This window comes from Chlorocebus sabaeus, chromosome 9 (genome assembly GCF_047675955.1).
Source record: "Chlorocebus sabaeus isolate Y175 chromosome 9, mChlSab1.0.hap1, whole genome shotgun sequence".
Lineage (NCBI taxonomy): Eukaryota > Metazoa > Chordata > Mammalia > Primates > Cercopithecidae > Chlorocebus > Chlorocebus sabaeus.
In genome coordinates, this window is record NC_132912.1 from 51,833,937 (window position 1) to 51,848,522 (window position 14,586).

General features: G+C 35.9%; 1 protein-coding gene across 15 annotated transcripts in view; it reads right to left on the reverse strand.

The window, feature by feature from the left end:
* Nucleotides 1-804: 804 nt before the first annotated feature.
* Nucleotides 805-14,586, reverse strand: part of MAPK8 (mitogen-activated protein kinase 8) — a 130,443-nt gene continuing 116,661 nt past the window's right edge. For 4 of the 15 annotated variants that reach the window (XM_007962626.3, XM_038008923.2, XM_038008921.2 and 1 more), the window contains 6 exons: nucleotides 12,178-12,249; nucleotides 10,274-10,456; nucleotides 9,848-9,972; nucleotides 9,212-9,275; nucleotides 5,419-5,496; nucleotides 805-1,800 (listed from right to left, as the gene is read on the reverse strand). In XM_007962626.3, the coding sequence (XP_007960817.1) occupies nucleotides 1,655-1,800; nucleotides 5,419-5,496; nucleotides 9,212-9,275; nucleotides 9,848-9,972; nucleotides 10,274-10,456; nucleotides 12,178-12,249 (668 nt within the window). In that variant the 3' untranslated portion in view covers nucleotides 805-1,654. Of the gene's footprint in view, nucleotides 1,806-5,418; nucleotides 5,497-9,211; nucleotides 9,276-9,847; nucleotides 9,973-10,273; nucleotides 10,457-11,759; nucleotides 11,832-12,177; nucleotides 12,250-14,586 lie in introns of all 15 variants that reach the window. The other 11 variants (XM_007962628.3, XM_038008928.2, XM_038008926.2 and 8 more) reach the window with 3 other exon arrangements.

Sequence of the window (14,586 nt, forward strand, 5' to 3'; positions counted from 1 at the left end):
ATGTAAAATATCTCATTCAAAAGGAATTTTGCACTAAATATATGAATAAAATGCCAAGCAAATTTTCAGACACTGCATGTTAAGCCACACCTGTTCTTCCTGTTGGTCATGAATTCCAAGGGGCTTTCTGCCTAGAACCTTGCTGCTTATGTGAGTATGCATTTCCTAGTTCATGACATGAAATCCCTCTTGTTCCAGAGATCATTTAAAAGGTGCCTGGGTCTATTACAGACACCGTATTTCAGAAATAATGAGACTTCAAAGACATTTTACTTGGGAAAAGTTCAGTTATAGAGAAATAATTCTGCAGATAGAAAATGTAAACAGTTAACATACACTTGTCAGGAGCAGCACCATTCTTACACTACTCGACATCCACATTGCATGTTATGCTGAAAATCAGGTATAAAAAAATAAAAGACTCAGACTAAATAACCACCATTTATGCCTGCTCTGCTCAATGTGAAGAAACAGTCCTTAGAAAATGACATCCTATATATGGCTGTGTGCTACTATTTTCAGATGAACGGTATATTGCTCATTTGATACATCACCTACACAAATCTAGGTAGGCTTTGGAACCTCCCAATAGCTAGTATAAATATGATTATGCTACAAGTAGAATCAAATGGCCAGAAACACCAGAACAACTGGTGTTCAACTGACAGACACTCCAAGTAATAGGAAACTGGAAAGGTCCAAGGGCCCGAAGCTGCAGGAAAGGGAAAGACTAGACTCTAGAACATTGCTGGGACCTACAGCCTGAGTAGATTAACTCAGTGTATACAAAAACAGGCTCATAGCTAGTAGAAGTGAACCATCTGTTTATTTGCATTGAAATGTATTATTCATGAAGTATCCTCTTGACTTTATGTGATCATAAACTTTGAGCATGCCACAAATTTGCAGAATACACCATGTTCTTTTTACTTATTTCTGTTGGGTAGGGTGGGGACATAAGGTGGTGGTAGACACCCAGCATCTTCAAAGACATGCTCTGAGTTATTCTGCCACTTAGATGACGGGGCTTTTGCTAAAATTAAGTAGGATTGCCTACCAATTCTTGTAACTAAATTAGGATTGGCAAGTAGCAAATATTGGAGGTCTCCTAACACGTTCATCATTTACAGTAGTTATTCCTGAATATAACTGGCTACAAGTTATTTTCCCTCACTCCTCTGGGGTTATTTCATTGATAAGCACATAACCCTGAAGGATAGTATCATGAACAAAACATCTGAAATAAATTCTAATAAAAAAAACTATAAAAATCTTAAATAATTCATGATATAGGCAAGTCACCACATAATAGTTGCTTTGATAAACAAAATCTTACAAATTCAGTTAAAAAAATCAGCAGCATAAGATAAAGCAAATATGCAAAAAATTTAAAACATGATAAAATAATTAGGTTTACATTATACAGTTAATTACAGCAAAAAATACAATACAGTTTTGTTGCTGTTTTGAAACACAACTTAGGTTTTAAATTACATCACTTGAAATTAAAAAAAATAAACTACTTTACTACAAAATGAATTCTACATTTTTTGAAAAATCACTCAAAAATAAGACCACTGAATTGTTTTCAAAGTAGTTCTATCAATGACTAACCGACTCCCTGTCCCTCCCACCACCCCCACGGCCCAAGTAGTCATCTACAGCAGCCCAGAGGCCCAGCTGATGCTTCTAGACTGCTGTCTGTATCCGAGGCCAAAGTCGGATCTGTTGACATTGAAGACACATCATTGACAGACGACGATGACGATGGATGCTGAGAGCCATTGATCACTGCTGCACCTGTGCTATGAGAAACAAAACAGCAAATCAGTTGCAGACAGCTGCAGATCGAGCTACTTGCACTGCTCTGCCTGCCTCTAGTGGTAACTTTTTCTCTTGGGTTTAGAAGGCTCACTAAAAATAATCGCAAATGATATCCAACACACTAAAAAACACTCTTCATTGACAGCTATGAGGTGAGAATTCTGAAAATGTCTAGAATCGTGGAGTCCTATCCTTTCAATGAATGTGTTTTTCAGTTTAAGACAAGAATTTACATCTGAGCCACATTTAGAAACGGTCCTGCAGCAAGATCCACAAATGGGCTTCAGGGTATGTGTGAATACTGCTGATAATACATGCAAAACTGTCTGTAATGCCTTTTTTTGGACAGAAGATCTTAAAGGACTATATAACTACAAAAGTTAAAAGCTACTTCCCTACAAAAAAGTCTTTATAGCTTTGCACTAAAAAGGAAAAATTCAAATGATTCAAATTTGAAACAAGATGTACTTCTGGCACATCTTGTTTTAAAGCAAGCGCCAAGGAATAAAATAATTTTAACAGGAAGAAACCTTAATTCAACTGCCCCAGTTTATACAAGGTTATGGGACATGCCAGTGTCACTCAAATGGCCTAGTTAAGTAAACTTGGGTCTTCTTATTTCTACGCTAATACTTGATAAGTAGAAATATGGATTTATTAAACAGATAAAGTAGAAGCAAACAGTTTCTTTTGCCGAAAGTATTACCTAACAAGGACTTCCTGAATTTTAAAAAGTAACACGAATACCTGAGCTCGAGACAGAAATCCTCTCAAGGGGATTGGTTTAGGAAGGGGACAGGAATGACTTACGCTGGGGGATAGAGAAAAAAGGTAACTCATGCACTAGGCTAAGTACTTTTAAACCACATGAACACTAAATAAGGGTCATTCCAAATCTGAAAAACGCAAGTTACTTAAAAGTTCTCAAGAATACATTTATGAAATAAAATCAATGGTCTTCAAACGGAACACTGAGCAGAATTTCTGAGGGTGAGGTTCAGGCACCCAACGATGCTGAAACCAAATGGGCTGAAAACCACTGCTCCTGAACCCAGCATCTGTATTTGAGATCATCCCTCCATTCCGTCCAGATAAGCAATAAAACACTTCAATATGAAAGGTCCTCTGCGAGCTTTTCTTCAAATGCAAAAAGAAAACAGGCAGTGTAGTGGGAATAGGAAAATCTTTAGGGAGGGGACTGGGAGACAGAAAGGAATGGAACCACAAGAGACAAAGCAGGTGATGGGAGTTGAAACAGAAGAGAAAAGCAGGATGAGTATTTCAGGCCTGAGAGATGAGAGGTAAAATAGGTGATAATCTCCTAGACCCAAGAAAGGTCCATTAGCTTCCCAGTCAGAGTGAAACTGAGATAGTATATTCTTTTTAGTTCAGTCAATACTTGGAATGAGCCTTTTCTGACTGAACAGTATGATATATCTGTGTAACATACATAGTACACAATGGCTAGTTTCTAAGACTTGTACTGAAACATTCAAACCATAAAAGGGATCCAACATATACAATTTTTATATATGCCTCTAGTTCAGGGTCTATTATTTTATCCAAATGTTTTAATCTGATAAAAATTAACTTTTAAATGCATTAACTTTTTAATCTAAAAATCAAGTACCTAAGGAAAAAAAAACACACACTTGTTTTCTCTTTAAAGCAATACAGTAAATTCTCAAATATCTGAATGGTAATAATACGGAAAATCATTAGTCTCAGGTGGGTCATTCCTCTCTCAAGTGAGTCTCTACACACTCAAGGCAGGCAAACTTACTTTACTATTAGCCAAACCAAAATAAATATAAGAAGGCACTCAAAGGGGAAAAAGAATAAAATTCATTTTAAAAATCAAGTGGAAATGGTACTATGGTTATCTGATATTTTGATTTACCAAGCACTACTCCTTTTGTTTCAGTACATAATCAAGAGTGGAATATTTTCATAACAGCTTAATTTGCTAATACTCATCTTTGCAGCTATAACTGAGGATCCAGAAGATGTCTAGAAACCTCAATTTCTATCTTTTCCACTGACTTATTTCGTGCTCATAAGCAAGTGTTGGACTAAGATTCAAATTATTCACTTACAAATTAAGAACAAATACAACTGCTCTAACTCATGAGATTATTACATTTACTCAAACATCTGGCACTCCAGCTGTGCCACTCAATTGGATAGTATGCTACAGTATAAAACTGTACCACATAATGAACTTTCCAAATCCCACCTGAGCCTCTATCATGAACAATTCTGTTATACTACTACTATGTAGCAATACAAAGCTAATTAATTACACGAAGCATTTATAATAGAGCTTTAAATTTGTTAGAAGTAAATTGTAGAGAAAAGTCCATTTCCAAAATAGGTAAAAGCTGTCAAAACCCATTCATATTTTCAACAGAATCTACATTATAATCTGGAAGACTTCATTCTTGATCAAAGATTTAAAATATACAACTCTAAAATATATAACCAAAAATGTCAAAGCAATCCACAAAAAATGGCTTAAACAGTTATGTTTATAGTAGACAATGTCACTGTAGTTTTAAAAAACCTTACCCATATACAACATGCTAGATACATCTATTTTTTTCCTCAAAAGTAGAAGTTTCTGAGGAATTAAAATGGCACAGTTTTACTTCAAAATCAAGACCTATCTTTTGAAATACTACTCACTCTTCAAGGCTCAGCTCAAATTTCACCTCCTTCATACAACTGTCCTAACCTCTGTAGCCAGAGAAGTCTCTGTTGCCCGCCAGAAACAAAATGGGAGGCTGAAAAAACCACACACTCTGAAGTTATTGTACTAGGTTCATCTGCATAATAGATTTGGAATCTTACGTTATTTCAAATTTCTGAACTTCAGTTTCCTCATCCATAACGTGTGCAATAATCCTATACCTTAGGGTCTTAGGGGCTGAATGAAATAAAGTATATAAACCACTAGTGTCTGTCATGTGGTATGTACTTAATGTACACGTTACCTGCCATTTAACTTTTCCCCTCTATTCTTTATACTTTTACTTATACTAACATTAAATATAAGATCAGCTTATGATAAGAAAAGTTTTAACTCCTACAAACCCAGTTATCTTCTTAGAGAAAGAATACCTTCTAGTGATGGTTTTAATGTTATTGCCTTCGTTCAACAAATCAGTAATATCATTTTGAAAGACAGCAACTTGGTACTACATGTACTAAATTTTGCAGTGAAGCTTTTATTTATCCAAAGTAAAGACTGTCAAGATCACAGAAAGGTATGTATATTGAATTTTGAGAAGTTTCTTCTTTAAAGACCCAGCAACAATGCCAACAAAGTTTTTAAATTTCTGTTCTTCAACAGAGTGTCAATATCATAGAAAAAGATGTGCATCTTATGAACAGTTACTGATATATTAGTATAATGTATTAATAGAAAAGTGTGTCAGTGCTTTCAAATTTCACCAAACTGTATTTCCTTATATTTATTAAGGCTGGAATAATGTTGATTTTGTAAGTATGGGAAGAACTGCAGGTTTCAGGCCACTGAAGATTACAACACAAGAAGTAAACTGTAATCTTAACCAAGCTTATATTGTAACCAACCTAAAGGAGAGGGCTGCCCCCGTATAACTCCATTCTTGGTTCTCTCCTCCAAGTCCATAACTTCCTTATATATCAATTCTGTAAAAGAAGTAAACAAAAATGAACTTTTCAAAGTCTAAGAGCCAATCTCACAACGCGTGTATGGTTTAAGTGGAAATTTTTATACATGTGAAGTACTTCAAACAGTGTCCTTACAATGACAGTCAGTTAAGTGTCAGCCTAAGATTCAAGGATGTTAATTAATAACAATTCCTTGACATCAACAATGGATCATATCGAAAGGAAGTACTAATCTTTCCTGTAACCACTGTTTCTCAAGTTGGTTTGATGGTGCTGGGGTAGAAGCTTTCTTTTTCACTCTACCAGCAACTTGTACTACAGCATATCATACCACATACCATTCTGTACTACCATCTGTCTCAGGGAGGGCTTGAACCATGTGTCTTACTGACTTCCATTTCCTGAGCCCTGGAATAGAGCCTGGTGCACTGTGGGTACTCAACTAGATATATGCTACCAAGATTTAAATCAGAGTATGCAAAAGCTTCATTAATCAGAATGAAAGATAAACACATTTTTATTGGAGGAAAAGAAGCAGGTAAGCTACATTTCAACTCCTTATGAGTAAGCATGGTTATCGCTTCCAATAACATTTCTCCATGGGAAGCTATCTTTTTCTCTTATCAGGCTTCTGGACAGCAAGCAGACCACTGCGACAACTGTTGCAACTGAAGAGAGACACTGGGAGCTGCTCTGCTGGTATCAATATATGCGCCTCCTGTCTTACATTCTTCACTTATATTATCATCAGAAGTGATTCTGATGTTAACTGTGATGTGCCTTGTGAGTCTGAATGTCTACTTAAGAACCTTCGGCCAGGAGTGGTGGTTCATGCCTGTAATCCCAGCACTTTGGGAGGCCAGGGCGGGTGGATCACCTGAAGTCAGGAGTTTGAGACAAGCCTGACCAACACGGTGGAACCCCATCTCTACTAAAAATACAAAAATTAGCCAGGCGTGGGGGCAGACGCCTGCAGTCCCAGCTACTCGGGAGGCTGAGACAGGAGAATTGCTTGAACCTGGGAGGCAGAGGCTACAATGAGCTGAGATTGTGCCACTGCACTCCAGCCTGGGCAATGGAGTAAGGTTCCATCCCAACAACAACAAAAAAGCAAAAACAAACAAACAAAAAACCTTCTTAAGGTTCTTAATGTCTACTTAAGGCACAGACTCACAAGGCACACCACACGTAATCTTAATGGTGGATGCCACATCATCACCACTATTTATCATCTTCTTTGGGTCATGGAATCTTCTGAGAACTGTAAAACCTTCTTCTGAGAAAAATATACAAACAAATATTGCATCGAATTTCAAGGAGTCTGTGTTAATTCCTGAAGAAGAAAATTCTGACAAAGAATCCCTGATTACAGAGTATGACATTCATATTGGTAATAAGGTAAAACAAGAGAATATGTTGGAATGAACAACAACTGGAGATAAGTTTGTTTGTTACAGTAACTTAAGGCTTGGAAGGAGAAAAATAGAAAGCACTGATAAAGGAGAGAATAAGAGATGGTTTTTTTCAAAGAAACAAAAAGGAATGATAAACATTTGCAATATGAGGATTTTTAAAGAGAGAAAATAGCACTCCTCTGGGAAAAAGCACAAAGAGATTAAGGCAGAAGAACCGACACTAATTAGGAGTACTAACTAGGCAAAGCCATCTGTAATTAATGGCTTTGGCAATTAATTTTTCTTTCTGCTATGAGCTAAAACTCTTAAGTAGATCTTGAAAAAGGCAGTCTCATGCACCTGGGGCTAGGAGTAAGAGATACAGAATAAAGGTAAATGTTTTTAAAGCAATCAAAACCCCCAAATATATTCTTATACAAATGAAAACACTGTATCTCACTGATTTTAAGATGTACTTTTTTTCCGTTTAAACTCCGAAACTGACTCCATCTTACAGTCAATGGTGCTGGACAACTGACTTTTTTTCTTTGTGGCACATAATGGTGTGCCTTACAACTGCTGGCCTATTAGAGTCTATGACCAACCTGAACAACAGAGTGAGACCCCATCTCTACAAAAATTAAAAAAAAAAAAAAATTAGGCTAGGTGCAGTGGCTTAAGACTTATAATCCCAGCCCTTTGGGAGGCTGAGGCAGGGCAGGAGGATCACTTAAGCCCAGGAGGTTGAGACCAGCCTGGGCAACATAGTGAGACCCTGTCTCAAAAAAAAAAAAAAAAAAAAAAATTAGCCAAGTGTGGTGGATCACACCTGTGATCCCAGCTACTGGGGAGGCTGAGGCAGCAGGATCACTTGAGCTCAGGAGTTTTGATGCTGCAGTGAGCCATGATCATACCACTGCACTCTAGCCTAGGTGACACAGTGAGACCTTGTCTCAAAACAAAACAAAACAAAACAAAAAAACAAGATTCTATAAAATACTTCATGGTCTATTGTAAATTAGTAGGATGTAAAAATATCAGGTTAATGCTTTCATACATATTCAGTACAGAGCTATATCTGTATAACATATTCAAATGCATATTACATATTCAAATGCAGCAGACTCTATCCAATTTTATTGTTTTGTCATTTTTTTAACTTTATCATGGGCTCTGCTAACCATGGGTTTCCCAAAGTTCACAGAAAATCAATCTCTAAATCTCTTCAATTTCTAAGAAGAAAGAATCAAATTCATCCTTAGCAAAACACATTTATAGATGGGTTACTTATTCATGTTTATACCTCCCCAGTCCACTTTGGCTTCCCAGGATTTAAAGACAACTCTTAATAACAGGTCTTCTGCCTCTATTTTAAGATGAGGTAAAATGCAGGGGGCAGTGTAGGAGGGTGGGATGAAGGGGGAGTGATTTACTCAAAGTCACACAGTTACAAAAGTGGTCAAAACACTGAAGGACAACAACACAAATGGAAGTAAATGGGACCTAAACATTACCTGGCCCACATGTCCCAGGGGACGTTTCGAAGAAATATTTTGAACACTTCCATGACTATCAAAGCATGATTAATTTCAGCCACATTCATAAAATAGAATACAACTACTATATTAGATTTACAAATATTAAAAATTAACTCATTCTGTTGGCAAGGGTGAGGGTAAAGAGAGACTCCTATATAATATGGATGGAAGTGTACACTACTACAATTTCTTTGGAGAATAATTCGGAAATAACTGAAAAATATCCTTTGGCTCAGCACATCTCCTTCTAGGATTTTTCTTCCAGATATGTTCTCATATGTGAACATGAATACTGTAGAGTTGTTTCTAACAGCAACAGACTGGACACAATTTAAATGGTCATCAAGAGGGAGATGGATATACAGTGTGACACATTCATACAGCAGAACACTAATCAGTTATTAAAGCAAGAGAGGCATATATGTGAACCAAAAGAGAATAACCTTCCAGATATCTGATTATATCAACAAAGCAAGTACATATAGCATACACCGTACACAACCATACGTGATTTTAAAAGGGTGGAAGAAGAGAGGTGGGAGACACTAAACACATTTGTATGTTCACACACCATAGAAAAACATGAGAAAGAGCACTAATGTGTCTGTGTCTGGGGTGGGAAACGGGAACTTAAGGAAGGAAGCAGACTTACTGTCCACTAATGTAAAAATATTAATTAATATTAACAAATTTCAGTTATGCACAGAAAATGTCACAAATTTCTCTAACATGACAATAAATCACCATATAAAAACCAGAAGCTCCTTCGCAGTTTTCCCTCTAAGAATCTGATGAATGTACCTTTCCACTCTTCTATTGTGTGTTCCCTTTCATCTAACTGCTTGTCAGGGATCTTTGGTGGTGGCTGAAAAACACAAGGCAATAATAATCGAGTCAGTATGCTGGGAGTATTTTAACTCTTTGTAGTTATTTGAAATATTAGCCAGACAGATGACTTATAAAAATGTATCATTAGATCAAGACTAATCAATCATCAACTTTCTTATATAGACAGAATAGGAAGACTCCTTCATTGCAGGAAAAAAAATGTTTAACTGTCTTTTTCTTTTCTTCCAGCTCTTGAAATTGCCACATTTTATTTATATCATAGATCATAGAAGTCTGTTTTCCTTTGGATATAGTAATTTCTTTTATAACTGAGTTAGGATGTTCCCTCAGAGCATTCAACATCCTAGTTCTCTGGTTAGGGTATCCAGGCAAGATTGCAAAAAATAGTGGGAGGTGACTTTATTTTGTGTAGGAGGGGCACAAATATGGTCATTAGTTTATTTGACGTAGTTTTCACGAAGAAACAGAAAAACATCATCATCATGTATCTACATTTTTATTTAAAATTAAAAGGTCTCCTCCAAACCTAACTGTAATTCTAACTCTAAGAATGCAGTATGTTCTGTAAACATTAAGAAAATAACTTACAGCTTCTGCTTCAGAAGGATCATACCAGACATTGATGTACGGGTGTTGGAGAGCTTCATCTACAGAGATCCTTTTAGATGCATCTATTACCAGCATTTTGGATAACAAATCCCTTGCCTGACTGGCTGCAAACATAATGATGTTAATGCACATATATTTGTAAAGGTTCTCAAATTATTAATAACTTTCAGCAATTTGAGATTATTTTTTATTTTAAAAGCATAAGTTTTAAAAATATTACTGTAAAATTATTTTATACATATGATTAAAATATATAAAATTAAAGAAAAAAAAACCTCATTTTTTTCCCCACCATCCAGAGAAAACCTTGGGTTATGTCCCATAAGAATATGAATATATATAAACACACAAACACATACACACACACCCCAAATGGGATTAAATGTATATATTTGTAAAAAGTACCTTTAAGTTTGTTGTGTTCCGAGTCAGCTGGGAAAAGTACATCAGGGAAGAGTTTCTCAAAGCTATATCCAGCATATTTAGGTCTGTTTTCAACATAAGTCCTTACTGTTGGTTGCAGTTTCTTCATGAATTCAGGACATGGTGTTCCAAGCTGTTCAATAACTTTATTCCACTGATCAATATCTAATATCAAGTAGCTAAGAAAAATACTCCATAACTAATGTTCAACACATTAGTCATACTCATGTTATAAGAAAATAGAAATTTTAAAAATCCTAAGAAAGGATGTGGCAGTTACAAATTTTATATCTCACAAGCACCTTGCAAAAGGCAATGATTGTAGATGGACAAAAATGATCAATAAATAAGCTTTGTTAATCTTATTTATTGTGTGTGTTCATACTAACTGATTTTACCTTAAAATGGAAGCTTAAACTCACAAATTCTAAACAAAATTATAAGTAACTAAGAATAATGACAATTACTATCCACAGTGGCTCTAACTGCAAACTGCACACAATGCTATAATAATACACAAAATGTTTCCTTTTCTGTCAGTTTATCAGAAAACATGATTGTATCTCCTAGACAATATTTCTAGAACACATCCTGTTTTACTGAGTTTTCTACACTAACAGAAAATAACCAGTTGCAATAAAAAGAAAGGCTTCTATAAAAGCGGCATTATCTTTTGCCATTCTTTGTTCAGTTTATGTTTAAAAAATTTTTCTAAAGCTCCGATGCCTATAAAAAAGATAGTTTTTTGGTAAGTTGTAAGGTTGGGATTTCTTAAGTCTCCTTTCCTCTAGTCTTTACACTCCAGGAACCTGAAGGCCAAGGCCTAAAACTCACTTATCGTAATCTTGTGAATATGGCTTTTTCCATTCTTCCTCCTGAAACAATTCTAAATGTTACTAGCTGATAAACACATAACAAATCACTGTTAATATAAATATTAAAAGTAGTGGGATGGACAAAAAGCATGAATCCAAAGCTATCGTCACCATATAAAACTACTACTGCTGAAATTCTCAGATGAAAGGGTATGTTGTGTGAGTAATGAGACAACAATCAAAAGACATAAACCACATAGAACATTAACAAAAAGGAGGTGGGGGACAAAACAAAAGGATGGCCAGAAGCAACAGACAGCTCCAAAATTCATATTAAGTTGTACATATTCCTAGACTTAAGTGTATAATTATTAGAAATTTTTAATGCAAGCCATGACTTTTGATTTAGGTTAAATAAATCAACTCAAAGCCAGCAAGTAATTATGCATAATTACAACTGAGCAGGGTTCTGAACTAACATATGAAACAACAAATGAGGGAAAGAAAAGTCTATGTCAAATAGTAGGTGGTATTTTAAGAGTAATTTAACAATATATTAGGAAGAGACAAAATACATTACACCTGACCAAACTGAAGTGCTATCATACATTTTGACCTTTAGAAGCTACATTTTAGGCCAAAGATAAGGATACGATCTGTACCTGGGAACAAAACACCACCTTTGATCATTTCTCCCATGATGCACCCAACTGACCAAATGTCAACTGAAAACAAAATGCAATGACATTAACATAAAGATTCTGGTTAAAATAAAAAAAAAATAAAGAAAATCACACACACCATGTATACTTTAAAATTATAAAAAGCAGTATAAAATAAAAATGAGTGACAGTGAATGTGCTCTGACTACCAGCAGAGACTGTATGTCCTACTGCCAGATGCAGCCTACAAATATTTCAGCTTATCTCAACAATTTTTGAACTCTAATAGCCACAAACTTTATGCCTGTTTAAAATCCCATCTGTATAAATGTAGCATATTCATTTTCATTAGAGAACATAAAGAAGTTCATCGCCTAACTAATTAACTGCTGCAGCAGCACAAGGATACAGTCCCTTCCTGGAAAGAGGATTTTGTGGCAAACCATTTCTCCCATAATGCACCCCACAGACCATAAATCCACTATATGTTTGCAGCACAAAAGAAGGAAAAGCAAAGCAAAAGGTCATTAAAATCAAAGAAGCATAATATGACTGCATTATATAAAAACTGCAAAACATCACAAAAAGAAAAAAGTGATCGTAACTTTAGCTCATGGAATAATTTAAAACACAAATTATTTTTTGAAAGTCTTTGGTTCACAAAAGAAAATGTAAAGTGTGGCATTTTAACTACATATCTAATTTCAAAGTGAGAGCTACGCACAGAAATTGCATAAATAGAAAAACCCTGCATGTTTTGTCCCTGAGAACTTGTTTATAAAATATGAAACAGAACCAAACACGAACTTTGTAAATAAAAATGTACATGAGATAGTAAAATTATAAAAATAAAATCTTTATACTATACTATTTAGAAGTTCAACTGTGCATTATACTCTCTAAGTTAAATAAAAGAAAAAAGCATGAGAAAATAATTCAGCATATTCAAATATTTAACAAATAATCTCTATGAATAATTACAATAAAAAAGTTAATCTAAAGCTCTTTAGAATTTTTAAACTGGATTTCCCAAATATATTTAATTGAGAAGTGGTATGCTTGTTCTGAATTAAAAGTCCATTTGTTTTCTTGGCAACATGATGCCACATTTACCCTACTATCCCAAAAGGAACAAGCACACAGAGAATTAACAACTAATCAAGGAAAACTGTGAGAAACGTATTTCATGGTTCCTAACTGAAGTTTTTTAAACCCATAAAACCAAACTGCTTTTGATTTAAGAAGTTAGTTTTGGCTAGACACAGTATGACAGTTCCCACGAACTGACTATCTAGGGTCTCCTGCAAGACTTACTGATGACCCTTGACAACTGTAAATGGGAATCCCAATCAATGTTGACAAGAATCTGCTAGACACAGAAACAGACAATTGGGAATCTCCACCTACTTAGGGAAACTGACAGTATACCGTGGCATTTTATGACTTTGGGTTTGACTATCACACAAAAAGGAGAGAGTAAGTGCTTGCAGTTTAATAGGAAAAGAGGGAAGAATGAGCAATTTAGAAGGAAAAGCCTTAGAAACTTGCATTTGGTTGTGACATCTGAAGGTCCAAATTCTTTAAAATGACAAGAGGAAAACAGCACAAATAGATGTCAGAAAGAGACGTGCCCTTTACTCATGTTAAAGGACTTAGAAAATTAAAGCCTGTACTTTCTAATACAGTACATTCTTACTAAAAGGCTGCCAGTTCACTGAAGAATCTTAGGAGCTAAACTGGGAATTACTTTTGGAAATACTGTGGAACTAAAGTTTCCCTAAAATTTCATATTAAAATGAATTAACATTTTTATATTTATGTCATGGTTCAGCTTTCAAGGATAAGGTTTTAGAAAAAAAAGTTAATATTTATAAATTAGTGCCTCAGAGAAAAATTTTTTCTAAGGTTTTCCTTTTTGACAAAAATCTGTTAGAATAAATCTTCTCTACAGATTTTAAAGAGAATGTTAAACTTTAAATATCCAGCATACAACTTATGTTGGTAACTTCCAGAAAAGCCTATTTTTAAACAAAAGTATTTTGAAAGCTGCAAGCATGAGAGAAGATATTATCTGGGCCAGTGAAGACTAGGAACGTAAGTCTGATTCATGCACAACTCTAGTTTTTTTTTTTTTTGGAGACGGAGTCTGGCTCTGTTGCCCAGGCTGGAGTGCAGTGGCCGGATCTCAGCTCACTGCAAGCTCCGCCTCCCAGGTTTACGCCATTCTCCTGCCTCAGCCTCCCGAGTAGATGGGACTACAGGCGCCCGCCACCTCGCCCGGCTGGTTTTGTGTGTTTTTTAGTAGAGACGGGGTTTCACCGTGTTAGCCAGGATGGTCTCGATCTCCTGACCTCGTGATCCGCCCGTCTCGGCCTCCCAAAGTGCTGGGATTACAGGCACAACTCTAGTTTTAAGCTAACTGCTTAGTCTATTAAGCAGTTAAAAATACATTGATTACACTGCTTTCCAAAATGCTCTGAGTAGACTGCAATAAAAGGCACATAAAGCAAAGTTGTTAAAATGGGTGGGAGGCTGGGCGTGGTGGCTCAAGCTCCTGTAATCCCAGCACTTTGGGAGGCCAAGGCAGGTGGATCACCTAAGGTCAGGAGTTTGAGACCAGCCTGGCAAACCTAATGAGACCCTGTCTCTATGAAAAATACAAAAATTAGCCAGGCGTGGTGGCACGTGCCTGTAATCCCAGCTACTCAGTAGGCTGAGATAGGAGAATGGCTTGAAGCCGGGAGTGGAGGCTGCAGTGAACCAAGATGGCACGACTGCACTCTAGCCTGGGCGACAGAGCGAGACTCCATCTCAAAAA